Below are 26,381 nucleotides of genomic sequence, written 5' to 3'. Positions count from 1 at the left end.
TGTGTGTGTGTATGTGTGTGTATGTATGTGTGTGTGTGTGAGAGAGAGACTTCCTTTCCACTTTCCACTTCTTTGTCTCTCTTTGTCCTGTGATGACCTTTACACATCTCTCACTTTTACCCTACTATTCATTTCTCTCTCTCTCTCTCTCTCTCTCATCATAGCCCAGACGACAGCTCAGGAGAGAAAGAGGGGGGAGGAGCATAAAGAGTAAAACAAAGAGAAAAAAGGGGACAGGAAAATATAGAGACAGAGTGAAACATACAGAAATAGAGAGACAGATTAAAGACAGAGAAAGACAGACAGGACAAAAAGAAAAAATATATAAAGAAAGAAGCGGGGAGACAGAATGATAAACAGAACCAGGTCACATGAGGCAAGAAACTTCGTTAGCCGATTAGTATGTCCTGAAAGGTCATCACCAGGTTATCTACCTCTCTCTCTCTCTCTCTCTCTCTCACACACACACACACACACACACACACACACACGCACAAACAGAAATCCTCTGTAATCCATCCTCACTTGCGCAACGTCTGCTCGTCTCAAGTTTAACATCTGCTCCACTTCAAGGGCTTCTGTGTGTCTTTGAAAGTATCTAAATGTCTGTGAGTGTGTGTGGTGAGCTTTAAAGTGTGATGTGTGTGTGTGTGTGATGTGAGTGTGTGTGTGTCTCAGTGAAGGATGCGGTGTGTCCTGGCTGTTCAGGTGCTGCTGTCCTGTTGGAGCGTCGTGCGGCCGTTTTGCCCCTCGCAGTGCACCTGTGTGTTCCATGGCACCAGGTAACACATAAATGCACACACACACACACACACACACACACACACACACTCTTTGCCATTCCTCTCCCCTGTCTCTCGCAGGACGGTGCTGTGTAACGACCCCGACACGGCCGAGATCCCCGTCAACGTCCCGCTGGACACAGTGAAGCTGCGTGTGGAGAAAACAGCGGTGCGGCGAGTAAAAAACGAGGCGTTCTACTACCTCACCGAGCTCAGGTATCTGTGGCTCACCTACAACTCCATCAGCTCGGTGGACCCTGAGAGCTTTTACAACCTGAAGGTCCTGCACGAGCTTCGTCTGGATGGAAATCAAATCTCCACGTTCCCCTGGGAGTCTCTCAGAGAGATGCCCAATCTCAGGGTGTTGGATCTGCACAATAATCGCTTAACGAGCATTCCTGTAGAAGCTGCAGCGCACCTGGTTAACATCACATACCTGGACCTTTCCAGCAATAAGTTAAACACCTTGCCTTCTGATCTTCTGGACATCTGGGGACCCGTTTCTGGAATGAATCCCAGTGGTAGTACCTCTGAGAAGATTGTACTGGGTGAGTAATGATGACAGAATAGTTTTAGATGGTATGGGTTCTTACTGATTACAGGGGAATCAGCTTCCAACAAAAGCTCTCTAAGGCGCACCTGAACATCATGGAGGCAGTGTGATGCTTTGGGTGATGTTCTGCTTGGAAACTTTGGGTCTTGCCCTTTATGTGGATGTTAGTCTGACACGTTCCACCTACCTAAACCCTGTTATACACAGAATTACCTCATGCAGACGGTGGTCCCTGATGCCAGTGTCCTCTTTCCGCAGGATGATGCACCCTGACACACACTGTTCGGGAATAATTTGAGGAACATGACAAAGAGTTTGAGGTGTTGACTCTGCCTCCAAATTAAAATTTCTGTAAAGATGCAGAGTGTTTATTAGTTTTTATGGTACTGATCATCATGCTTTTATTATTATTAATTAAAGTATAGAAAGCTTTATTTAGTAAAAATCTATTCAAAGTGCAATTATACTGAAACTTATTGTCTGGTTCTAATTGTAGTTAGCAAACTCTCCCAAATGTTCATCACGTAGCTTTGATTAGTTGCTCCAATAGTAATGCTCTCCATTGATCTTACTGTATCTGAGCAGCTTGATTTTTCTGCAGCGGATTTAACGTGTCTAAAGATACCTCGAGCTTCTGCATGAGCGTGCTTTGCCTTCCTTAAGTACAGCTTAATCTACTAATTTAGTTTTCCCATGTGAGTTGGATTTGTGTTGATCTGTAGGCTTCGTTTAGCCTACACGCATCAGTACAATAATATACTATAGCACAATATTTAATAATAATTCCAGCAGAAAAGTTAGAACTTCAAAGAAAGTGCTGGAAGGAACAGTACATGAACAGTGATTGAAGGATTATGGAATGCACCACTGGTACTTCTTCATACAGTTGTTCCCGTTCATCACGGAAGGGACTTTTTTAAGGTGTTTACAGTCAACAAACCCGAGGTTCTGCTGTAGACAGAGTTATGAATGATAAGCTCCTGAAGTCCAGCACCTGATGGTTTACTGCTTGTGTTGAAAACACTTGAGGATATTAAACATTAAACCTTCCAGTAGACCTCAGATGACATAATGAGGTTTCGGAGCTCAAACTCAAATCCTTATTTTAAGCATTTTATGTTTAAACAATTAGTTTAATAAAATCTGAAATGTGTGGCACGGTAGTGTAATGGTTATCGCTGTGGCCTCGCCCCTCAGGGTCAAGGGGTTTGAGTCCAACCTTGAGTCTGTGTGTGTGGTGTTTGCATGTTCTCACCATGCTTGGTGGGTTTCCTCCGGGTACTCTGTTTTTCTCCCACTTTCCAAAGTGTAAGGTAATTGGCATTGCCAAATTGAGCATAGTGTGTGAACCAGTGTGTGTGTGCGCTTGTGTGCCGCGTCCAGGGTGTACCCCGTCTCATGCCCCGAGTCTCCTGGGGTAGGCTTCAGACCTTTTTGAAAGCATTCATAAAGTGATTTTAAAAAAATTATAATATGCGACCAAATACATTTTATTAAACAAATTGTTTTATTTAATTCTATATTCTGCATTTATATAAATAATGTCATAGTAATAAAACACAACATGTTGCAAAAATTAAACACTGAAAATAGGTTCAATATTTCTAGGGATCCAGGACAACATGTGGTACTGCGACTGCCGCATATCCAAACTTATCGAAATATCCAAAATGGCAGAAGGTCCTGTGGTGCTAATAGACCAGTTGGTGACCTGCAGCGGCCCAGAGAACCTGGCTGCGGTTCTGTTTAAACGAGCAGAACTGGATCAGTGCATTAAACCAACGGTGATGACTTCAGCTACGAAGATCACATCTTCCCTCAGCAGTAATGTGCTCCTGCGCTGTGATGCTACAGGTTACCCTACCCCAACCCTGCTGTGGAGCCGAGAGGACGGTTCAGCGCTCAGTAGCCCAGGTACCAGTCAGCTCTGGGACCCAAGTCCAGGCTGGAATTAAAAGAGTAACACGCTGGTGGGAGGAGTTGAACATAATGTATGGGTTAGGGTTTAGGTTATAAAGCAGTGTATTAGGCTTTTATTAGGCTTGACAAATTGTTGCCATTGGCCAATAACAATTTATTAACAATTTGTCAACAATTTGTCAACAGTCATAAAATTTGGCACTCTTTTAGACCAATCATTATCAAAAAATCAACCAACCATTTTTAAAACAAAATGCTAATAATTTGTTGCTGGGCATCATGGGATTATTGCAGTTTGTGTATAAAAGTTCTTTTTTTTTTTGCATGATTAGTTGTGCAGGAATCCCCAGGTGAAGGTGTTCGGTGGTCCATCCTTAGTCTTCAGGGAATCGCATTGAAGGACACCGGTGTTTATCGCTGCAAGGCAAGGAACGTTGCTGGAAGTTCAGAATCCACCATCATGCTATCTTTAGCTGAGGTGAACCTCACAACTCCATCTCCTTCCTTCAACATATCTTCTTCTGCTGTTACAGAAGCAATTAACTCTATCACCATCACTTCCAACACCACCACCACCACCACAACCACAACCAAGCCATCTCTGACTACATCGCCATCTATAGCGAGCAAGTTGAACTTAGGTCCAGGTGGAGGCATCCAGAGATCTCCACCTGATAAAAATATATACAGGATGGAGCAGAGCAAAATCAGCATCAAGAATAAATCTAGAAAGAAAGGCATCTCGTACATCAGAGATGTTGAGGTGGTTGAGGAAACAGGAGACAGTGCAGTTGTGACATGGATGAGTGAGGGGTTTCCCAGTGAATCACCCATGTCAGTGGTGTACTTTCCATACAATGCAGAGGAGATAAAGGAGACCGTGGACACTGAAGTTGGAAATGGTAAGCTTCTACTCGAGAACCTGTTTCCAAACCAGATGTACACAGTGTGCTTGGTTCCCCAAATTGGAAAGGAGCAATGTGTGAATTTTATCACTCTGAATTCCATTACAGATGTTGGTTCCAACAGGTGGCTGTTAATCGTTAGTGGTATCGCTTGTGTTTTTGCGCTTCCTCTCATTGTTCTCCTTCTCTACAAAATTTCGCTGCTGTACTGTCAGAGGAGCGGCAGGAACGCTGAAGTGGATCACGATCTTTCCAAAGAGACTTACGTGAAATTTGAGGCTCTCGCCATGCAGCAGGGGATGCTGAACGGACAGGCGAGTGAACTCTGGACTCGACGGCTGACGCAGGAATCGGAGAGGATGCTCCTTTGTTCACGTTCAAGTATAGACTCACAAATGACCTACAAAAGTGATAATTCACGATCTGAGTACCTTTGCTAGCCCTAAGCTAGCAAAATGAACCAGGAACAGTAATGATTTCTTGCTTTGTGAGCCAATGAAACAAAATGAGTTATGTCCTTACTTTTTTTTTTTTTTTTTCATTGGTGTAGGTGCTGTAGCACTGTGGGTTTTGTGGTAAAATTCTTTGTTTTTTGTTGTTGGTGATGCCTGATAGAAGCATAGGCACCTCTGTGTATGTGTAGTAGCCCATCCGAAAGAAATTCTATCATGTAGAAAGTGTTTTACAGTATATGTAATGGTATACCGAAATGGTAAAATCAACTGTATTGGATCAGCCACACTGTGACATTTTCATCTACCTCACTGACAGCAAGCATCCTCTGACTGGTAACAAGCTGGTTTTATATATATATATATATATATATATATATATATATATATATATATATATATATATATATATATATATATGTAAAGCAAGAGAACCTTTAAAATGTTTTTTGTTTGATATTTTTTAAGAGTGAAGCTTTCTGAGTTAAACAGATTCCAGAGTGTATAATCCTAATTGTATATTAAAAAGTACAAAGTAAGGAAAGTATAACCCATTCAGGAATATTTAAAGAACCTTTCTTTTTTTTTAAAAAAAAAACCTGACCGGATGAAAGTATTGAAAAGAAAGTACACAATTAGTGGTGTTCCTTAATGGTTCTTAGCATCCCTGAAAGGGTTCTACACCGGAGTGTTTCTCTAGGAAACGAGATTCAAAATAAAACAACTTTAGGAAGCTAGGAGAGTGTAGCCATCTACAGCACCTATAAAACAGCTCTTTCTATATATATTTTTTTTCAAATAAATATATATATCAAATATATACTAATACTTTCTTAGGGGTGTTCTACTACAAAGAACATTTCTATTTAGGGAGCCCAAAATCTATTAGAACTAATTCAGAATAAAAAACTTTTAGGAAGAAATATTAGATTATACGAAGTATACAAGTACCATTAAAGAATGTATGAGCTACTTTAAATGTCTGACAGGTTCTATTTATTTAATAGAAATAAAAAAGGGTTCTTTAAAAGGTTTCTTGGGTAAATAATGGTTGTTAGTTCTAGAGGGAAAGGTAGCCATCATATCTATCTATTAAAGATTTAGCCAAGGTACCTAAAAAGGTTGTACAGGTTTCCCTAAAGGTTGTACATTAAAATACTTTCAGATGTAGTTGATGTTCAGAATTTTGGTGCTTTACACTGGCCATTATACCAGCTAATGAGTTAATTTCCAAGTGTGTGCTCTTCCAGATCTGTCCTACTTAATTTAATATATTTATATAAGTGTGTGAGTGTTGCTAACCTGGATTTATTTGTGTGGCCTTTAAATTACTCCAAATTATTTGCAACAATCATTTTTTTCAGATTTTTACTGAAACAGATCACACTCCTATATTTGGCTTGGCTACATTTGCACACTTTAACATAATAGGCTCTCATATTTTATGACATCATAACTTCTGTCTGTCACATGGTTTAGCTCATTTGTTTTTATCCCAGACAACTACAGGCCCAATTTAAATAAATAAATAAATAAATAAATAATACAGTACTATTGTTTGCTGAAGTATTTAAAAATATGAAATGTAAATGTATTGTTTATAAAAATACATGTAGTAAATGTAACGTAATAATGCTAAGAAGTTACAAGTCTTGTAACAGTTACAAATGGTAAAGAACAAAGTGAAAAAAAAAGAAATATCATTGTTATATCAATATTTATTTTTTTAATTAATAAATGTTTATTAATTATAATAAAATGTTTATAGTATATTTTATGTTTCAAACACATATATTTTCTAAATGTTTTGACTTTTATTTTAATTTAAATCTAAAATATTCAAATAAAGAGGAAGAAATCATGCAGAATGCAAACTTCTGTTTAGTTCTTGGTTAATTCTGTCAGCAGTGCAAGTCATGTATTTTCCTGTCTGGTGTCAGTGAGAATATGGGGATGCAGATATGTGCACGCGTGTGTGTGTGTGTGTGTGTGTGTGTGTGTCCACACAAGGCATTTTATTTTTCCCTCAGCAGCAAGTTCTTATGTATAACAATACAGTTTTTGCCCGTTGCTTGAACACTATAAACCCATGCTTAGACTAAATTAACACAACTTGAAGCTTTTGTTACCATACCTCAAACACATGTACCCATACCTTAAACACATGTACCCATACCTCAAACACATGTACCCATACCTCAAACACATGTACCCATACCTCAAACACATGTACCCATACCTCAAACACATGTACCCATACCTCAAACACATGTACCCATACCTCAAACACATGTACCCATACCTCAAACACATGTACCCATACCTTAAACAAAAGTGCTGCTTTGCATTCTAGTTGCAATTATGCAACACACTTACTCCTTTATGCAACACACATGGTCCTGCATACTACACTCTATTTCATACATAAGACACTTCGTTCAAAAATTAAATCTCAGGGTGCCATTTGGAAAACACATGTATCCAGAATACAAAACACATCGGGTAATTGCATGGATGGAGGGAGAGGAAGAGGAGGAGGAGGAGGAGGAGGAGGTCGAAGAGGCCATGCACGGACCCATATTTCTGATGATATAACAGCAACTTTGGTGGACCATGTCATCAACCATGGCCTGACTATGAGGGAAGCTGGGCTTCACAGTGGCATCTGTAATAAGAACATTCCGAGTAGAAAACAGGTATGTCTTCACCTCTCTACCTTCTACTCTACTCAGATGGTTTTTATAGCACTGTTCTACAGTATATCACATTACTATGTCAAGTGTACAGGGTATTGCAGGGTGCTAATGCTCCTTTTGCAGCCAAAGTGGTAGTTTTTGTGAAACATACCATGATTAATTATATTGAAGTACAGTGTTGTACAGTGGATGATACAGTATATACAGTAAAGGACTGTAAGAAAAATAAGCAAACCGATGACAATATGTGGTTGTATTTCTCTTGAATGACTCGAAGACCTTCTGGGAGAGGACGCCAACGCCTGTTCACACAACAGCAGGAACTTGCCCTTGTGGACCTAGTGCGGGCAGACAATGCCATCCGTCTCCACCAGCTACGAAAGAAAATACTTGCAGACAGGCAAGTGTTCAACAACATAAACCATGTGAGCATCATCACCATCAGACATTCTGGGAAAACACAGCACCACCATGAAGCAGCTCTACAGAGTCCCATTTGAGAGGAACAGTGACAGGGTCAAAGGACTTCGAGCTGAATATGTACGGGTAAGTGTAACTGTCCTTTACATTTACAATACAGTATTGGTGAAATCCAAATATGTACCATATCAGTACCACATGGATCCATTCTGAGAGCTACACAGGTACCTGTGTGATGGGGTGAGGGTTCTGTATGTGTAACACTGTAGTACAGTAATATGTTCTCTCTTTTTTTTTTTTTTTTTACAGAGAATCTTGGCCATGGATGGAGCTGCACAGACTCATGAATTCATTTTCATTGATAAAGCTGGATTCGACCTGTGCAAAACAAGATGACGGGGTCGTAATGTAATTGGCCAAAGGGCAATTGTGCACGTCCCAGGGCAGCGCGGGGGAAATATCACATTGTGTGCCGCCATAAGCCTTCGAGGGTTTCTGCATCATCATGCAAAGCTAGGTCCATACAATAGCCAACATATACTCACATTTCTAGATGCTCTCCATAATATAGTTGTACAGAACAGACCAGATCAGCCCAGGTTTGTGGTGATACTGTATGGGATACTGCCAGTTTCCATCGGGCTGCTCTGGTCCAGGCCTGGTTCTCCAACCACAATCAATTTGAAGTGGTATACTGGCCCCATTACTCACCATTTTTAAACCCTATAGAGGAATTTTTTTCGGCTGAAGATGGCGTGTATATGACCGCCAACCACATGCCCGCATGCCTCTTCTGCAGCCAATGGAACAGGCCTGCCGCGACATTCAGGTGACAGCAATCCATGGATGGTTTCGACATGCAAGAGGATATTTTCCCCGGTGCCTAGCGGGAGAAGACATTGCTTGCGATGTCGATGAGGTCCTGTGGCCAGACCCCAACAGACGGCGGGAGCCCACGTATGCACAATTGTCATGATTTTTATGTGTTTACAGCGTAGTGTTTTTTCTATTACTGTATAAGTTTTTTTTTTTTTTGCTTTATTTGAAATATAATAACCTAAAATATATAACTGAATCTCCTGTCCCCTCCAGACAGGGTTATTCTTCTTATTGACCTTTAGTTCTTTCTTTTCATTTTCAGTTTTCATTTCTCTTTTCAGTTTTTCTTCTCTCTTTCACCGGACATGTTGCACACCCTAATGCTTTGTGTTGGGGCCTATATAGGCATGGGTCCAGGAAGCTTGCATTCCTCTAATTGCCATGATGGCTGGAATGACACACACACACACACACACACACACACACACACGGCTCTTATCCAGAGTTAGCAGATGCTCTTATCCAGAGCGACTTACATTTGTTTTTTTAGCTCATTACACATCTGAGCAGTTCAGGTTTAGGGGGCTGCACTCAAGGACTCAACAGTGGCATTTTGGTTAGTTGTCGGGTTTGAACCTGGAATCTTCCGAACTGTAGTCCAATGCCTTAACCACTGAGCTGCCCCCTGGCTCCTTGTACTTTCAGATATGAAATACAGAGCAGAGTGGAAGTGTTCATCAGGAATTTGATACTTCGTTGCCTTACCATAGTTGGGAAGACAATGATCTGTTTGTGTGTGTGTATGTGTGTGTGTTTCCTTGGACTGTTTTAGAGGAAAGGTATAAAGGCAGTGAGTGAGAGCATGGTGTTAAGTGTGTATATATGTCTTGTCCTGACTCCTGTGACATTTTCTTTCTTTTCTCGGTTAGGTCACTATAGACTTGTCCTGTGTCCCCTCTGACATTTACACTCTCCTGACCCTTGGGAACAGGACATTGGAGGTCTGGAGGTTGAACCTGGCGTTTTTTCCTAGGGGAGGACGAATGATTCAGGATTATGTTTTATTGGAGATTAGCAGCTATTTTGCGCCTGATATCCTGGGTGGTGAACAGCCGAGCTGTTACGTCCACATCATGCTGGAGCTGTACAGGTGAGTAAAACATACACCTCGGACTTCAGGTTAAATCAATCATTCATAAACATGAAGAAGTTTACGGTCAAATATTGGTTAATAGACGTCCTACTGGTCTAAAGATAAGGTTTTTTACTCCATGTCGAGTTTTCCCTCGCACCATCACCTCTGGGATCTCAATCTAGCAATCTGGAATGATCTTTAACTGCTTTGTTGCTCTATACAATTAAAACATTAAAGTCATTTTAATAAAACATATACAAGGTCATCAGGATCTGGTAATTGTAGTAAGAAAATGACAATTATTTATTTAAATATTTCTGTTTTAAATGTGATATTATTCAAGAATTGACCAAAACAGTTTAAAACATACCTGATTTCTTTAGGAACACATTATTAGTACAGTATTGCTCAAATAATCTAGAAATATTTAATCTACATATGAAATATAGCTGTATATTAAAGTTCTACTTCTAGTTTCTGGTTATGTGGTTTTGGTTTAAGACATGGCAAATATAAATACATAAATAAAGTAATATGTTGAATAAAACCAAATTTATGTCAAATAACATAAAAAGTTACTTAATGCTTAACACATAAGAAGTTAAACATGCCACACACTCGCTTTTAAGAACCACAAGGTATGAGACGAGCATTGCTAGGCAACTGGGAAATGCAGATTATTAGCTAGCAAGTCTTTTAAACACATATGTGTAGGCACAGTGACAATAAAACATACATGAAATTATAGAGAAGATCACATTTTTTCTCAGCTCTGTTGGTAGAATATTAGAAAAACATTTTGTATGACTAAAGCATCAGCTAATAATAGAGCTAATAATTTAGCCATTTAGCTTGGCATGCAATATGATGCAATCTTTAGCTAATATTGCGGGGTTTTTTTTATAGATGCAGTGACAATGAAGCCAACACAGATGTAGTATAGTGGATGGATATTGTAGTACCTTTGTTGATCCCTAGAGGGAGTTGGTTATTTCTTATTTTGTAAGAGTTTACCAGTGTGTGTGACGTAGAAAAAGAAAAGTGAATACTGTGATGACCATGTGCGTTTCGCTCTGGAAGTTAAAGTTATGCCTGAAACGAAGTTCTGGGTGTCTAAGATTATTTATTAATACACCTCACGATACCACAATAGATCTGTTAGAAACATCAACATTTATCTTAGCCATAATTAGTAAATATATTTAGCAAAAGGCTAACAATACGGGCGACATGGTGGCTTAGTGGTTATCACTGCAGCCTCGCTCCTCCAGGGTCCAGGATTCAATTCCTGCCTCAGGGTCAGGTTCCTTCAGCTACTCTGGTTTCCTCCCAAAGTCCAAAGACATGCAGATTAGGCTAATTGGCATTCTCAAACTGCCCATAGTGTAAGAGTGAGTGTGTATATTAGTACTGTGTACATTTTTGTGCCCTGTGATGAATTGGCATCCCATCTAGGGGGTACCGTGCCACATGCCCAAAGTCTCCTGGGATAGGCTCCAGGCCCCTCGCGCCCCTGTATACAGGATAAAGTGGTATAGATGATGAGTGAGTGAGTGAGTGAGTGATACAATATGTGGTTTGTAGCAGTGAGAAATATTATAATATTATTTATATTATAATATAATATATGGATACATACTTACACTAGGTTACTAGGTTACAAACAAAGGGTCTTAGTCCAAGTATTGAAGAAACAGATACGTCTTGAGTCGTGTGTGGGGAAAATGACAGATGGTTGTCCACAGTTACCCCAAGATTGCAGACAGTGGCTAAAGGAGTGATCTTATTGTTGTCCAGGAATATCACGAGGTCTTGACCTGAGGATGAATCGCCAGGGATGAACAGCAGTTCGGTTTTATCAGATTAAAGTTCAGCTGACATGCTGAGATCTGGGTGGAAACCTGAGTGTCTTTTATAGACCAGGTATAGAGGGAGAACAGAAGAGGACCAAGTTCTGAGCCCTGTGGGACATGACATAGAGAGTCTGCGTGGGGCAGATGTGAATCCCCTCCATGTCACTTTATACAACCTATCTTCTAGGTAGGAAGCAAATCGTTGCAGCGATGTCCCATAGATTCCAAGGCGGCTTGTAAGAATAGATAATAAAAACTTTAGGTTCACAGTGTCAAATCCAGCTAAGACGTATATAATATAATATAATATTATTATAACTAAAAAACTAGCAGAAACTAGTAAAAATACCGTGATACAAAATCTCTATCACCTAAACAATGAGTGATTCAGTTATTCACCACAGAGCCTTTGTTTGCTGATGTTCCTTTTGTCACTAAACACAAAGCATTGCCTTAATTTTAGTGGATTATTGGTGAAGTGTAAGACTGTAGGCCTCAGGATAAAAAGAAACAGATGCTAATAAACGTTTAGACGAGCAAAAATGAAAGCAGATTAGAAGCTTTTATTCATCATGTTGAAAAAAAAATTTGCCTGCCTCAAAAAAAGAGTAGAGGCTTTTAGACCTTACAATAAGAAACGTAGAGGGTTGTAGATCTCAGGATGAAAAGACAAGCTTGTGACTGCTCGATTTTTGTATCTTATTCATTTTCTTTTTTAGCACTTTTGTAGATATTTTGCACTGTTTCTATCTTTTATTGTCTTGATCAGACAAAACACAGTGAATCATCTGCCTCCATCTAACCCTATCCTCTGCATCCAGCTAGCTTCATGTCCTCTCTCACTGCATCCAAAAGTCTTCTCTTTGGTTTTCATTTAGACCTCCTGCCTGGCAGTTCCAACCTAAATGCTTCTACCAATATGCTCACACTGTCTCCTCTTATCTTAACTTAGTAGCTTCTTATCTTTGTGTACTTTGAAATGGAAGTTGTAGTAGTTTTTGAGCCACAGCTTTGCAGAGAAACTGTGGAAATAAAATTGACTATTATTTTATGTTATATGGTTTTAACCTGATTACCACAATAAATAGAAATAATTTATAAAGTTAGATTTGTAAACTTATTTATAAATGTATTGCATATCTTAATTGTATTTAAAGCCATATACATAATGTTAATTTTAATATGAGCAACTTTCAGCATTTTTAATGAAGTAACACTGTTATGGTTTTGTGAAAAGACCCCGAGCCGTATCTGCTCGTTGGCCTCAGAAATGTCATTCTCAGAACCAACCTGGAGGGCGGCGATCAAAAAAGGCTCACATCTGATGTAGGACACGCAGTCCTAATGGACTTCAACTACCGAGAAGGAAAAGTTTATTGGGTCGACACACACACAGGTATCCTGAGTCGGGTCAACTTGGATGGGACACACACTCAGGTGAAATCAAATTATATAATACAGAACTATGAACATTTCTTAAGAATTTGTGTGACTGATATTTCTTTTAAGTTAAGAAGTGAATGCAAGAAAAGGGACAATGCAAGAAAAAATGGTTTTCTAACACAATAAACACCATCAAATATGTTTTCTGATTTAAAAATAAATAAATAAATAAATAACTTCCAGTTACCAAACCATTAAATCGTGAAATGATAAGAGAAAAAAAATCTTGCATTGGCAGTATGAACATATACTGTATATCATGTGCCACTTAACATCCAAAATAAACTCTCAGGAATGTGACATATGTAATTTGAAGGTTGTGTGAACATAAATTAATTCAATGAGTTGATTGATTGATCATTGATATTTAGTTTTTAAGGTTATACTTGCAATGTTGTGTTGGGGTCATTAATTTAACCCTTTCGGAATTTGTGGCTCCATTTGCATCACAACCATTGATGATCGAATAGAGGAAACTGTGTTTTAACCTTATTAGGACCTAAAATTGTGTAGTTTACGGTAAAAATATATCAGATGAACAAGATTTGTTATATTCTTTGGAAATACAGTAGGGTGATATCAGGTAAAATGGGCCAGTTAAGGTTTGGGAGGCCCAGCGCCTCTGGAAGTTAGAGCCAATTACTGCAAAGCATTTCAAACTGTTGTCATAACTGTGCTTGACAAGTAACAGGTGATTTGATTGGTTTATGGTTACTATGATCAGCGGGGCAATAATTCAAATCAAGACTGCACCAAAAAGCTGCATGGTAAGTAGCCTGGCATACCAAATCTAACCAAACCATCATAAGGATGATAACTCTATAAAAAAACAAACATGGACATAAAAATATTATGCATAATATATCTCTTGATGGCATAAATCAGAAATAATGCTGTTAGTTTGGTATATAAACATATGTTTTGAAAATTTGATGTTTTTCTTGGTGGCCCAATTTACCTTAACCCACTGAGGTAAAATGGGCCACATGTTTCAGCTAAAATGGGCCATCATCTGTGTCACTCACAAACACACATACATATGTGTTTGAGTGTTTGTGTTTGTGTGTGTGTGTGTGTGTGTGTGTGTGTGTGTGTGCACACCCACACCCACACACTCACATACCGACCAAAACACACCCGCACAGGTTGCACGTACACATGCACGCGTGCACACACAGACACACTCACCATGACCCCCAACAGTAATAATGGTGGTAAAGAAAGGAATTAAAGTGAGTGTGCACTTCTTATCACGAGCATTGGGTGTGCCGCAATCTACATCTTCTCCTCCTTGACAGCCACAGTAGCCACGTCTATAACCTGGAGTTTATTAACCTAGTGAAGAACAACAATGTGCACCCTGCCCATGTGTTACCCTGCCCACACACACATGCATTGCAGCCGGCAAACAAGGCCCTCATTAAAAGTTTAAAACACCACTGGGACCAGGAAGGAAGGAAGTGGACAAGGATGATGGCTGGGCAGAAGCTGTTAAGGATGGAGTTCTTTGCAGTGTTCAGCAGGGCTTGGGCAAAGGCTGCCACTATTGAAAATGCCCAGGCAGTCCTCTGCTTGATTTTAATGACTGGTATCCTTTGCATTTTAAATGGCTCATTTTAGCTGATGAGTGGCTCATTTTACCTGAAGGGGTGGCCCACTTTACCTGAACACTGCTCAGCTAAAAAATGTGCAACAACTGATGTTTTAAATGTTATAGCGCCAAACCAATAATAATTTATTCAATTAATTCAGCATATCCATGTTGAAAACAAACCATATTAAAAATAAAAACACAAATCAGTCTGACTAGGTGCTTTTTTGGAGCTTTACCAAGTGATTTACCAAAAAGTGGCCCAATTTACCTGATGTCACCCTATATGAATCCACAAGTGACATTATGTACAGTAACATGCAGCTTTAAAAATTGTATTGTGCAATATTTATTCAGCTCCTGAGAGGATTGTGTCACTTCTTTTTAGAAACTTCTGTCACTGGGGAATGGAATTTCCGGCCTGGCTGTGGACTGGAGAGAGAACTCGGTGTATCTGAGCAGCAGGAGCACAGGGACGATCTGGAGAGCGGGTACAGATGGAGACAACTTAGAAACCGTCCTGAGAGGCCTGACTGAGCCGAGCAGCCTGGTCATCGATCCAAACGCAGGGTAAAAACATTCAAATCCAAATCCAGCTTTCACTCTCTTAGTAGTTTTAAAACACAACACTGTTAAAAATCTCGTTAATTCATGTCATTAATCTAAGAGTCAGACATCAATCTGTATCTTTAACACAGGAGTTTACATTTCCTTTTGGCTTAATGATAATATGACAAGCTATGATTTTGAAAGAAAAAAGGAAAGATAATGAGGGACTAACTGGTTTAGAAACTAATTGGTTTAACAAAAGCTTCTTAAAATTAAGTATGACTACAACTGGCTGAAATGTATTATGTGCAATTCTTTAATAAAGAAATAATCATTGATTAAGTGCTGTGGTGAAAGAGGAATGGGACGCTCGGTAACAGGTGGTGAAGTCTTCTCTAGCACGACATGCCGTCACTGATTATTCTAGTATTTGTACAACAGCAAACCACATAGTGGTTTAATCCCAAAGGTTGAGTGCAAAAGTGAAAACCACACACTCACACACTCATGTGTTTGCATAAACCAGGTTGTCAAACAGTGAGAGCCAAAAGGTCAGTGCAAATACCACAAGGTTTCTTTAAAATCTTAAATAAATCCAGATGGCAGAGGACAAAAAACCCTGCAAAAGATTCTGAGGTCTTGTTCATGGTTTCAAAACAACTAAAGAAGTTCATCACAGCATTGTTCCTCTAACCTCACAGGAAGTGGTATAACTGGTGATAATGCAGAAAAATGACAAATGGCGAAGATCAGAAATAAAATGCATTTGTTGTTCTGTGATTGTATCAGGATGTTGTTTAAACCCAACATTCCACTGTATATTACAAGTTACAGTATATTTTAGCCTGCGTGCTCAGCTTCAGTATTGAAAATAAAAATAATTTAAAGAAAAATAAGAATATCTACTGGCAAATATAGTTTTTACACAGTGGGTCAAACCGTTCAAAAGCTTGACATTTTAATTCAAATTATTTTAACCATTAATACAAATAACAATTAGATACAATAGTGACTAACTATAATGTTAAAATTGTATTTATTTATTAATTTGTTTGTTTGTTTGTCTGTTTGTTTATTTATTAATATATATAATTGTGAAAAACTTTTAATGGGATGCAAGTTTGCATTTCCACCTAATCAAAGAAAAAAAAAATCAGCACAAATTGTGGATTTAAAATAAATATAAATATATTTAAAAACAAAAACAAAAAATTAGCTGGTAAAAAACAGCTAAAAACAGAATTAGCATGTACTGTACAACTAGTCAAACTGTAAGGGATAAATTGCTAGCACAAATCCACATCCCACAAATAAGCATGGCTGAAAAAGATCCAGTAGCGTCCTGTAGTTTCTCATCCACGGAACCGCTACACATCTTTAACTTGACAAACATGACAAAAAAATAAACACTGTTTTACAAGCAGTTGGTTGTATTTGTTTTGAGTTAGTGTATCTGGCTAGACAAACAAAATATAGAAAGTTTACCACTAACACCTCATAACAAAAAGTGGCGGACTAAACCTAAAAGATGAGCAAACGGCTAAAAACATTGTTAGCATTCTAGCATGATAGCGACTGCTGGAGCTTCAGACAGTAACATTTTTCCAGACACAGTTATCATGTAGGTGTAAAATCTGCCTGTCTCGTACAGACTGAGCTTTTTTCTGCTCGCAGATGTCCACCGCGCGATCAAACACTTTGGGTTAGCAGTCACTTTACACTCGAAGCTACCGCACATTCCATAATGTGTTTAACTGGGATTCTTTGGCTCTTATGTTGTTTAATCCTCCTCAGAAGTGTGTGTATTAGTTCATTACAACCTGGTGTTTGGTCAAGTGTATTTTGTTCATGGCTGCCATGTTTAAAAATAATCTTTATTTTTTCTTTTTGCGTCATATATGATATTTTAAATTTACAGTCATAAACTGTACCTAGTCTTAATAAATGAGAATATTGAACTGAAAAACTAAGTTAAGTGTAATGAAAGATGTATTTTTATGTCTTTCTGTGCTTGTAACTTAACTACAATATATGCTAATATTAACTGTATGATTTGGCAGCCCAAATATTATTGTTTCATTCAGAATGGCAACATAAGCTACATTAACAACACTAAGCTCACTTAAAAAATTAGCATTAGATTTATTAAACAGAGTTTTGTGCTAGGTTGATAATTTAGGTATACGTGTATAGCAATAAATATGTTCAATTATAAAATTTAATACGGATAAAGGAAATTACAATATACATGTTGATTAAAATTTCTAAGAAGTTAATTCAAAATGTGTGTCATAATTTTAATAGATGAACAAATATAATGATGAATTAAGTAATGAATAAAGGAATAAATTTTTACATAAAAATTTTATCTAAATTCTAAAGTATGTATTACTGTTCGGGATGAATTTAGACTTCCTTTTAATATGATAAAGTTTTATAGGTAATGGATACATGACATGTAATTAATTGTTTGTTTGTTTCTAGCCATATGTGCAGGATACAAACAAACCTGAAATATGGTATTATCTGTATTTCTCTTAGCCAGTAAGAACAGAACTTTTATTGATGATTGTAGATATGTGTTCTGGGTATCGGCCGGTAAGATGTCCAGTATCCAGCGCTCGGGTCTGACGGGAGCGCTGATCACCACGGTGCTGAAGATCCCAGGCAGAGTGCTGTGTTTGGCCGTTGATGTGGTGGAGAGGAAGCTGTTCTGGATTCAGTACAGTGAGAATGAACTCAGCGCTCTCGGCTCCTGTGATTATAACGGCAGCACTGTAAATGTCATCAGCCAGAGATTAAGGTAAGACTCAGATTCTGTAACTAATCATTTAATCTGATCACATATTCAGGTCAGAATGTCTGAGTCCAATAACAAGAACTGTTTATGTGGTTATCAGAAGAAGATAACCACATTCCACAATTCTAAAATGTATACAGTATGTAGACAGATAGATAGATAGATAGATAGATAGATAGATAGATAGATGGATAAAACCAGTCATTTTTACCTAAATTGTAAAATGTATTTTAAATTGAATGTATTAAATACTTGATCAATATCTTAATACACACTAATAAAAAATACATAACTATAAATAAAATTCCCCCCCAAAAATTTACTTTATAAACTTAATGAACTGTTTGTCCCTGAAAGTGTCAATCTCACTAGTTTGACTAAAATTATTAAACTTTACAATGGCTTTATTTGATCAAGATTGTATTCATTTAAAACTAACTATGTAGCATTTTTTGTTGAATTAATAAATGTAACAAAAGCAGCGGTGCATCAATAATGATATCCTGATTGTGTCCACAAATACATGTTACATGACCGGATCATAATGAAACTTCCTGTTAGCACCGTCTAATTTTAAAAGTGACCCAATGCTAATGTTTAAGATAAGCAACTGTACAGTTTAAATTTATTCAAACACTTTTCTTTTCTGGGAGAAATGTTGATCTTCATTTCACTTTCAGTATGCCTTTTTCTGATCTCTTTTAAAGAACTCAGCAAATTTTTTGCTAGCTTAAGCATTTGGCTAAGTCATTTACTAATTTATAATTAGTGAAAAAAATAATAATAATTGCCCAGTTGCCAAGCACAACCATTCTCACAGTTTACATAAACCTGCAAATTCCAACTGAATGCAACCTCAGACTTTTTTAAGTCTAATGTTCTTGTAAATGCTAGGTTTCTCCATAAGGATCCATAAACCCTGGTAGTAGACTAGAATCTATTCATAGGTAATTGTCATTATTTATGGTGTGTGTTTTCTCTTTCTTTACATAGAACCATTTTTAGTTGTGCCCTACTGTAGCTCTGCCATAGTGCTTCACAGCTACGCGGTTGGTAATGATGTCACTGTGGAACCTGGCCTTACTGTAACTCTCCCCTTAAATTCCAGCAGAACCAAGATAGATGTCACTCCAAAGATGTCACTTTTCTCGGATTACGTCTACGTGACGGACTCTGCGACACAGAGTGTGATGAGAATTAACAGGCACACGGGGCAACCGCCTGAAAACGTGAGCTCCGAAATGTTCCCGAGCGTTCCAGTCGCTGTTAAAGTGATCCATCCCTCCAATCAGCCTGCTGTGGAAATCCAGGCTGCGTTCAGTCCAGGTTAGTGACAAAACATCTCACTTTTATTTTTACTATTATTATTAAAAATTATTATTACTTCATCAATGCTTAGATTAGTTTTACATTCCTCACCAGCCAACCTGAAAGTGTTTGGGTAAAAAGAGCTTACTTTTAACTGTTACATTTAAATGTAATAAACTCTTCCAAGTCAATCAGAATCTAATATTTATACTAATTAAATTTTTATTCATACTTCAGTTAAATTAAACAGTGCTATGCTCTAAATTGTTACACAACTACACACACACATTCGCTTTACACACTGCACTTCCTGGTGTGAGATGTGTGCATAATAAAAAGAAACTAAATGTCTGATTTGTATTAAAAAGTCATGTGCTCTGTGTGTGTGTGTGTGTGTGTGTGTGTATACAGATGAGTGTGTGAATGTGTGTTCCAGCTCGAGGGGTCACTGTAAGTGCAAACGCGGCTTCACGCTTAGCAGATACGGCAACTACTGTGAAGGTGAAGTAAAGAAATCATAAACTCCAAATCATCTAAAAATTCTCCACACAAAAATAATTTTGTGTTTTTATGCTTTATCAAAATATTACTTTATTTATGAGACCTTCTGTATATGATGAATGTACAGAGTCATCTCTCGCACTCATGATGAATTTGTCCTGGGATTTAGAGGGGAAGATTATCTTTCTGTCTTAAACAACAGGATCTGAGAAGATGGACTGCTCTCGGATGAATTTCCAAATTAAAATTTTAAAACTCTTTTTCACGCAAAGAAGTAGCGGCTCTATTATGAGTTTCTCACGGATGATTGAGCTTCTCATCCTATCTCTAAGAGGTCTTGTCTTTTCGATCATGACCCAACACTCATGACCATAGGTGAGGGTTGGAACGAGAGCTTTGCCTTTTGTCACAACAGTACGATAAAGCAACTGCAATACCGCCCCCCACTGCTCCGATTCTTCAGCCAACCTCACGTTCGAATGTTCCATCATTTGTAAACAAGACCCCGACATACTTGATCTCCTTTACTTGGGGTAGCGATTTGCTCCCTACCTGGAGTAGACAATTCATCGGTTTCCTTCTGAGAACCATGGCCACAGATTTACACTCAGCTGCAAACCTATCCAGCAACCGCTGCAGTTCACAGACAGATGATGACATCAGGACCACATCATCTGCAAAACCAGCGATGCAATCTTTAGCCCATTTAACTAAATACCCTCTCCTCCACGGCTGCACCTTGATATCCTGTCCATGAAAAAAAAATGTTTAAAAAATCATGTAGAAAGCTGGTCAGCTGTTTCACGACCAGGGCGGAATCCACATTGGTTCTCTTCAATCTGTGGTTCAACAATTGGCCGAACTCTCCTTTCCAGCACCTTAGAGTACACTTTCCCAGGGAGGCTGAGTAGTGTAATGCCCCTGTAGTTGGCACACTGTACATTCCCTTTTTGAAAGGGGGAACCACCACCCCAGTCTGCCACTCCTTAGGCACTGTCCCAGACTTCCGCGCAATGATGAAGGGCCGTGTCACCCAAGACAGCCCTTAACACCCAGAACCTTCAGCATTGCCAGATGGATCTCGTCAATTCCTGGGGCTTTGCCACCATGGAGTTGTTTGACCACCTCAGTGACCTCGCCCAAAGAGATCAACGGCGTTATCAGGTTCAAGAGTTCCTCAAAGTGCTCTTTCCACCACCTGATTAGCTCCTCAGTCGAGGTCAGCAGTGTCCCATCCTTGCTGTACACAGCTTGGGTGGTTCCCCGTTTCCCCCCTTCTGTGGTGCTGGATGGTTTTCCAGAAGCAACTTGGTGCCAAATAAAAGTCTTTCTCCATGGATTCTTCGAGCTCCTCACACACCCGTTGCTTTGCGTCTCATACTGCTCTGGCTGCTGTCCTTCGAGTCCACCGGTACTTTGCAACTGCCTCTGAAGTCCTCCGGGATAACATATGCCTGGAGGACCTCTTTTCAGTTGGACAGCTTCCCTAACCACAGGTGTCCACTATGTTATTTGAGGGTTGCCGCCCGTTGAGGCATCAGAACCTTAAGACCACAACTCACAGCTGCAGCTTCAGCAATAGAAGCTTTGAACATTGACCACTCTGATTCAATGTCCCCAGCTCCTACAGAGATGCTGGAAAAGCTTTGCTGGAGGTGGGGGTTGAAGGCCTCTTGGACAGGGGTCTCCCCTAAATGTTCCCAATTCACCCAATTGAATTGTGGCCTTCCCTGCCTCCTGACCCAACTCACCACCAGATGGTGATCAGTTGACAGCTCTGCCTCTCTCTTTACTGGAGTGTACAAGACATATGGCCTCAGGTCAGATGATATGATCACGAAATTGACCAATGACCTTCGGCCTAAGGTGCTCTGGTACCAAGTACACTTATGAGCATCCCTATGCTCGAACATGGTATTTGTTGTGGACAATCCATGACTAGCACAGAAATCCAATAACAAAACACCACACGGGTTTAGACCAGGGAGGCCGTTTCTCCCAATCACGCCCCTCCAAGTATCTCCGTCATTGCCCATGTGTGTGTGGAAGTCCCCCAGCAAGACTATGGAATCCCCTACTCCGTTCAAAGTCTCCAAGAAGGAACAATACTCTAAACTGCTGTTTAGCAGGGCCCCAGGCTTCCTCAGAGCAGGGTCACTGTTCTCCCTCCTCTTTTTTCCATGGGGTTTTAACCATATTATTATTATTATTATTATTATTAAGATACAAGCATGCATCTTTGGGTCCATGCACAATAATAGTAATAATAATAATTATAATAATACATACTTAATTCTAGTTATTTTATTATATTGTATACATAATAGTTTTTTTTTCTTTTCACTTTCTTTTTATTTGTAGTAATTTTATACTTTTTAACTTCTCTTTATTATTTTTATTATTACTATTATTATTATATTAAAAACACATTTTTAAACCATTACTATAGCTATATTTGTATGATTTAAATTGTATTTTTATCGCATTTATTTATTTATATAATTGCATTTATTTATTTACCCCTGTGTATACTGGATGCATATCAGACATAAACGAGTGTGCTTTGTGGAATCACGGCTGCTCTCTGGGGTGTGAGAACGTCCCGGGGACTTATTTCTGCACCTGCCCCAAAGGATACGTTCTTCTGCCTGACCACAGAACCTGCAGAGGTAAGAATATTAGTATCAAACACACGCATTATACATTAAACTTTTTAAAATTTTGTACGAGATTAGTAAATGTGTGTGTGTGTGTGCATGTGTGTGTGTGTGTGTGTAGAGATGAAGCCATGCGTGGAGAATGGAACACTTTGTGAACACGCCTGCACACACACATTAGAGGGAGATGTATGTGTGTGTCCAGTTGGATCCTCCTTAAAACTCGATCGACGTTCCTGCACAGGTGTGTTTGTGTGTGTGTGTGTGTGTGTGTATAAAAGAGAGTTTTAACTAAATCACTGTCTCTGTTCTTTTCAGGGTGTTTGTCAGTGGATCGAGGTGGATGTAGTCAGGTGTGTGTGACGTTGTCGCCCGGGAGGTGGGAGTGTGAGTGCCAGCCTGGATACCAACTACAGCCAGATGGCCAACAATGCAAAGCCCCAGGCAAGACTGCTCTCCCTCTCTCTCACACACACACACACACACACACACGCGCGCACACACACAGAATCAGTATTTCAGAAAAAGAGAAAGAAAATATCCGTTAATGCCTTTGATAAATATAATAGCCTGTAATCTGATAAGGTGTTAAAAAATGTGAATAGTTAGCTTGCAGTCAAACTTTTTGTAAATTTGTTGTTTATCAATTTAGTAGCTACTTTACATAGTTGCCTAGTCTTTAGCAATTTTGCAACTAGGAACACTAGCTGAAAAATTGCTAAAAACTAGCCAACTACGTACTACTTTTGTTAGTTGCCTAGCAATGTAGCTTTTATTTTATTGCCTAGCAACTTCCAACCTACTAGTGTTTCTTGTTGTTTTGCAATTTTGAAGGTAGTGTTCCTTATTGCCTAGCAACTTAGAACCTGCAACTTTTTCTTATTGCCTATGAAATTGCAACCTAGCTTTTATTGTTGCTTAGTGACGTACATCCTGCAATTGTTTCTGTTGTTTAGCAATTTAGTAGCTAGTGCTCCTAGTTGCCAACAATAGACCGTACAACCCGTTACTTACCTTTGCTGCCTTGGACATTGCTCATAGTTTTAGTACTTGTCTTTATTGTTGCCAAGGAACTTACAACCTGCTACTTTCCCTTGTTGCCTAGCAACTTATAACCTGATATTTTTGTAGATGTTTGGTAGCTAGTTTTCCTAATTTTTGATTCCTGCTATTTTTTTCTATATTGCATCGCAATTTATAACCTATTTGTTTTCTACAACACTTCCTTACAAAAATTGGGTACCTAACTCGCAGATTTATCAAATTTTTAATTGCTTTTTAACAGTATATTAAATGGTATAATACTGCTAAATAGTAGAAGAAAAATATATTTTTCTTTTTTTAATGAGGAACAAATAATATTATTCTGCTGTTAGCTTATGATTTGTAAATATAGACTAAATTATTACCTTTGGAAAAATTTTTTAAAAGATAATCTGCATTTAAATAAGATCATATTAATACATTTTAGCTGCAGGCTCCTCTTTTCATTATTTCTTTCTTGCTTTCTTTCATTTCTTCCCTCCCTCCGTCCCTCCCTCCTTCCCTCCCAGGTTTTCCCCCTCTGTTGCTCTTTGCTAACATGGTGGATGTGAGGAGTGCGAGTGTGGATGGACCAGAAAGCAGAAGTCTGATTAATGAATCAAAACTCTCTAACATCATGGCTGTGGATTACGACCCTGTGCAGAACAGAGTAAAAACACACACGTGCAGACACACACACACACACATCTTTTCTGAGGACCTTTCATACTGAGGACATACTGCAACTTACCCAAACAATTACTTAATTAATTAACATTAGCTAATTAATGCTTAACGCTACCTAACCTTAACACCTGTAAAGTGACCTGAGTTTCTTCCATATTTTATAAGGACCTGGTATTTTATGAGGACATTTGTCAATGCCCTATCCTTGTGAGAACCTGTCACTGATTTAATTATTATTATAGCTCATTAGTACTACATGTAACTGTAACTCTAATCCTAACTGCAACCTTCATACCAAAGGGAGAGTTTTCTGTTTTTTATTTTTTTCTCTGTAAAAGTAGAAACTTTATTTTTTGGCTGTGCTATGCCGACCCTAATTTTAAATTTATCTTTAGTAACCAGAAGGAAATCTTTTTTTTATTATTTGTATTGTAAAAACAAAATATTATATTTTCAATTAAAATCTAAAAAACACTTATTTTGGAGGACACTTGATGTTCTCTTATCATTGAGAGTAACTTTATTTCTTTTCTACACACACATTCGCACACTAAAGTAAGGTCCTCGCGTCATCGCACAGTCGTGTGTTCCACTGGTTCCATCTAGTGACAAAAACCTGCAACTACAGCATCATATCTGTTACTAGACTTTTTTCGTAAACGTTAATGAAACACACTCTGTTAAATATATATATCATACTTAAAATCTCTAACAAGATATTATCAGAATTCATAACTATTTGTTTAATGGTGTGTTCATATTGAATAACGGAAGTGAAACACATAATATTCAACAAAAAAGTAGTGATTTTTGTCCTGAGTCAGCCAGCGGATGGAGTTTGAGATGGAAATTAGCACTAAGATGATAAACATAGTCAGAATACACTACATAATAAACTAGAATGAACAAAAGAAACTATAGAATTGGTTTCGACTTCTTCACGTTGAAGCAGTTTTTATTAAACTTTAAATGTTTATTAATAAATTTAATGCTAATGTTTTACTTCTCATGCTAATGAGATTTTTAGAAAACTACTTATTGTACATTACTGAGACTGTTAGGAAACCTGTGTATCATGAGAGATATTTAAGTACTTTGTAGTATTACACTCGAGGTCACGCTATTGTACTAAATATCAAAATATCACGGACGTGCTGATATTCAGCACAACATCACGACCTTGCATGTGATATCGCTTTTATACAACAGTTCACCAAACATCATTTATTATCAACAGATTATAATTAGTTTTTTATTTAACCAGCTGTTTTGCTCCACCCACACATATTTACATTTACATTTAGTCATTTGGCAGACACTCTTATCCAGAGCGACTTACATTTTTATCTCATTACACATCTGAGCAGTTGAGGGTTAAGGGCCGCGCTCAAGGGCCCAACAGTGGCAACTTGGTGGTTGTGGGGTTTGAACCTGGAACCTTCCGAACCATAGTCCAATGCCTTAACCACTGAGCTACCCCTGGCCCATATCTTAGCAGAACTAACTAACCGCGATAGGTGGAGTTGGTGACCGACAGTTAGCCAGCGACAGTTGGTGTAATTACCAGGAGGTAAAAGTAATTTTAAATTCTTAATGGTACTGTGTAGAGAACAAACCCTGGAGGTGGCGGACAGTCCTGAGAAACTCACCAGGTTTACTTTATATTTACACTTATTACACTTTAGAATATCAGCTCCGTTAACTTCCGGGTTCCGCGGTCTTATCCAAATAGTGTTAAATGGAAAGCTAGTGCACTTGTTCTACACACTAAGAAGTGCCCTTGATCATGAGTTAAAGAGGGATTTGAGATTCAGCCTTGTGTTAGAAGCTAGTTAGCTTTGTAGCTAAGCGTTAGCCGTGAACAGAACGACGCGGACGGTTCAGAGGCGATTCAGAAGGACTTAGAAGTGATGAGTGCAGAGACGGCGTGTTGTTTAAGACGCCATAACGTTATCAGATGTGTGTTCTTACTGAAAGTGCTTCTGTGACTGGGTGTGAATGTGGGTTTAGTCAGACAGCTGCTCTCTCCTCAGTACTGCGGACCGTACAGACCTACTCTCACCCACGCTGAGACACACAGTTAGTGTCATTAACCACTGGACAACACCTGGGACACGCCCACTCATACACAGAGTTACACAGCACTCGTGGAATCACTCTTGTCCCATCAGGTTACTTGTTCAGAACAAACTGCTGTAAAATGTTTATTGCATAAGTGTATAATGGTGTGTGTGTGTGTGTGTGTGTGTGCAATGTGTATCAGGTGTATTTTGCCGATATCGAGCGT

General features: G+C 38.7%; 2 protein-coding genes across 2 annotated transcripts in view; both read left to right on the top strand.

The window, feature by feature from the left end:
- The first annotated feature begins 647 nt into the window (after positions 1-647).
- lrit3a (info leucine-rich repeat, immunoglobulin-like and transmembrane domains 3a) lies at positions 648-4,958 on the top strand. The gene is made up of 4 exons (XM_053506283.1): positions 648-782; positions 864-1,330; positions 2,944-3,249; positions 3,588-4,958. Exons 1-4 carry the CDS (start codon positions 685-687, stop codon positions 4,598-4,600), a joined length of 1,884 nt encoding a protein of 627 aa, XP_053362258.1. The 5' UTR covers positions 648-684; the 3' UTR covers positions 4,601-4,958.
- A 4,534-nt stretch (positions 4,959-9,492) lies between these two features.
- Positions 9,493-26,381, top strand: part of egf (epidermal growth factor) — a 31,735-nt gene continuing 14,846 nt past the window's right edge. The window contains exons 1-11 of the mRNA XM_053506068.1: positions 9,493-9,697; positions 12,773-12,972; positions 14,958-15,139; positions 17,694-17,921; positions 19,030-19,244; positions 19,638-19,727; positions 22,274-22,396; positions 22,506-22,628; positions 22,703-22,828; positions 23,938-24,077; positions 26,358-26,381. The exon at positions 26,358-26,381 is cut by the window's right edge and continues 122 nt beyond it. Of these exons, the coding sequence (XP_053362043.1) occupies positions 9,604-9,697; positions 12,773-12,972; positions 14,958-15,139; positions 17,694-17,921; positions 19,030-19,244; positions 19,638-19,727; positions 22,274-22,396; positions 22,506-22,628; positions 22,703-22,828; positions 23,938-24,077; positions 26,358-26,381 (1,545 nt within the window). The 5' untranslated portion in view covers positions 9,493-9,603. The remainder of the gene's footprint in view (positions 9,698-12,772; positions 12,973-14,957; positions 15,140-17,693; positions 17,922-19,029; positions 19,245-19,637; positions 19,728-22,273; positions 22,397-22,505; positions 22,629-22,702; positions 22,829-23,937; positions 24,078-26,357) is intronic.

Source organism: Clarias gariepinus, chromosome 10 (genome assembly GCF_024256425.1).
Source record: "Clarias gariepinus isolate MV-2021 ecotype Netherlands chromosome 10, CGAR_prim_01v2, whole genome shotgun sequence".
In the NCBI taxonomy this organism is placed as follows: domain Eukaryota; kingdom Metazoa; phylum Chordata; class Actinopteri; order Siluriformes; family Clariidae; genus Clarias; species Clarias gariepinus.
Note: the sequence above shows the minus strand (reverse complement) of the source record. Positions and strands in the feature narration are given on the sequence as shown.

Coding starts and splice junctions, on each gene's coding strand:
- lrit3a (XM_053506283.1), top strand. CDS start 685: ATGCGGTGTGTCCTGGCTGTTCAGGTGCTGCTGTCCTGTTGGAGCGTC. Junction 783..863: donor TGTGTGTTCCATGGCACCAG/GTAACACATAAA, acceptor TGTCTCTCGCAG/GACGGTGCTGTGTAACGACC. Junction 3,250..3,587: donor TTCAGCGCTCAGTAGCCCAG/GTACCAGTCAGC, acceptor TTGCATGATTAG/TTGTGCAGGAATCCCCAGGT.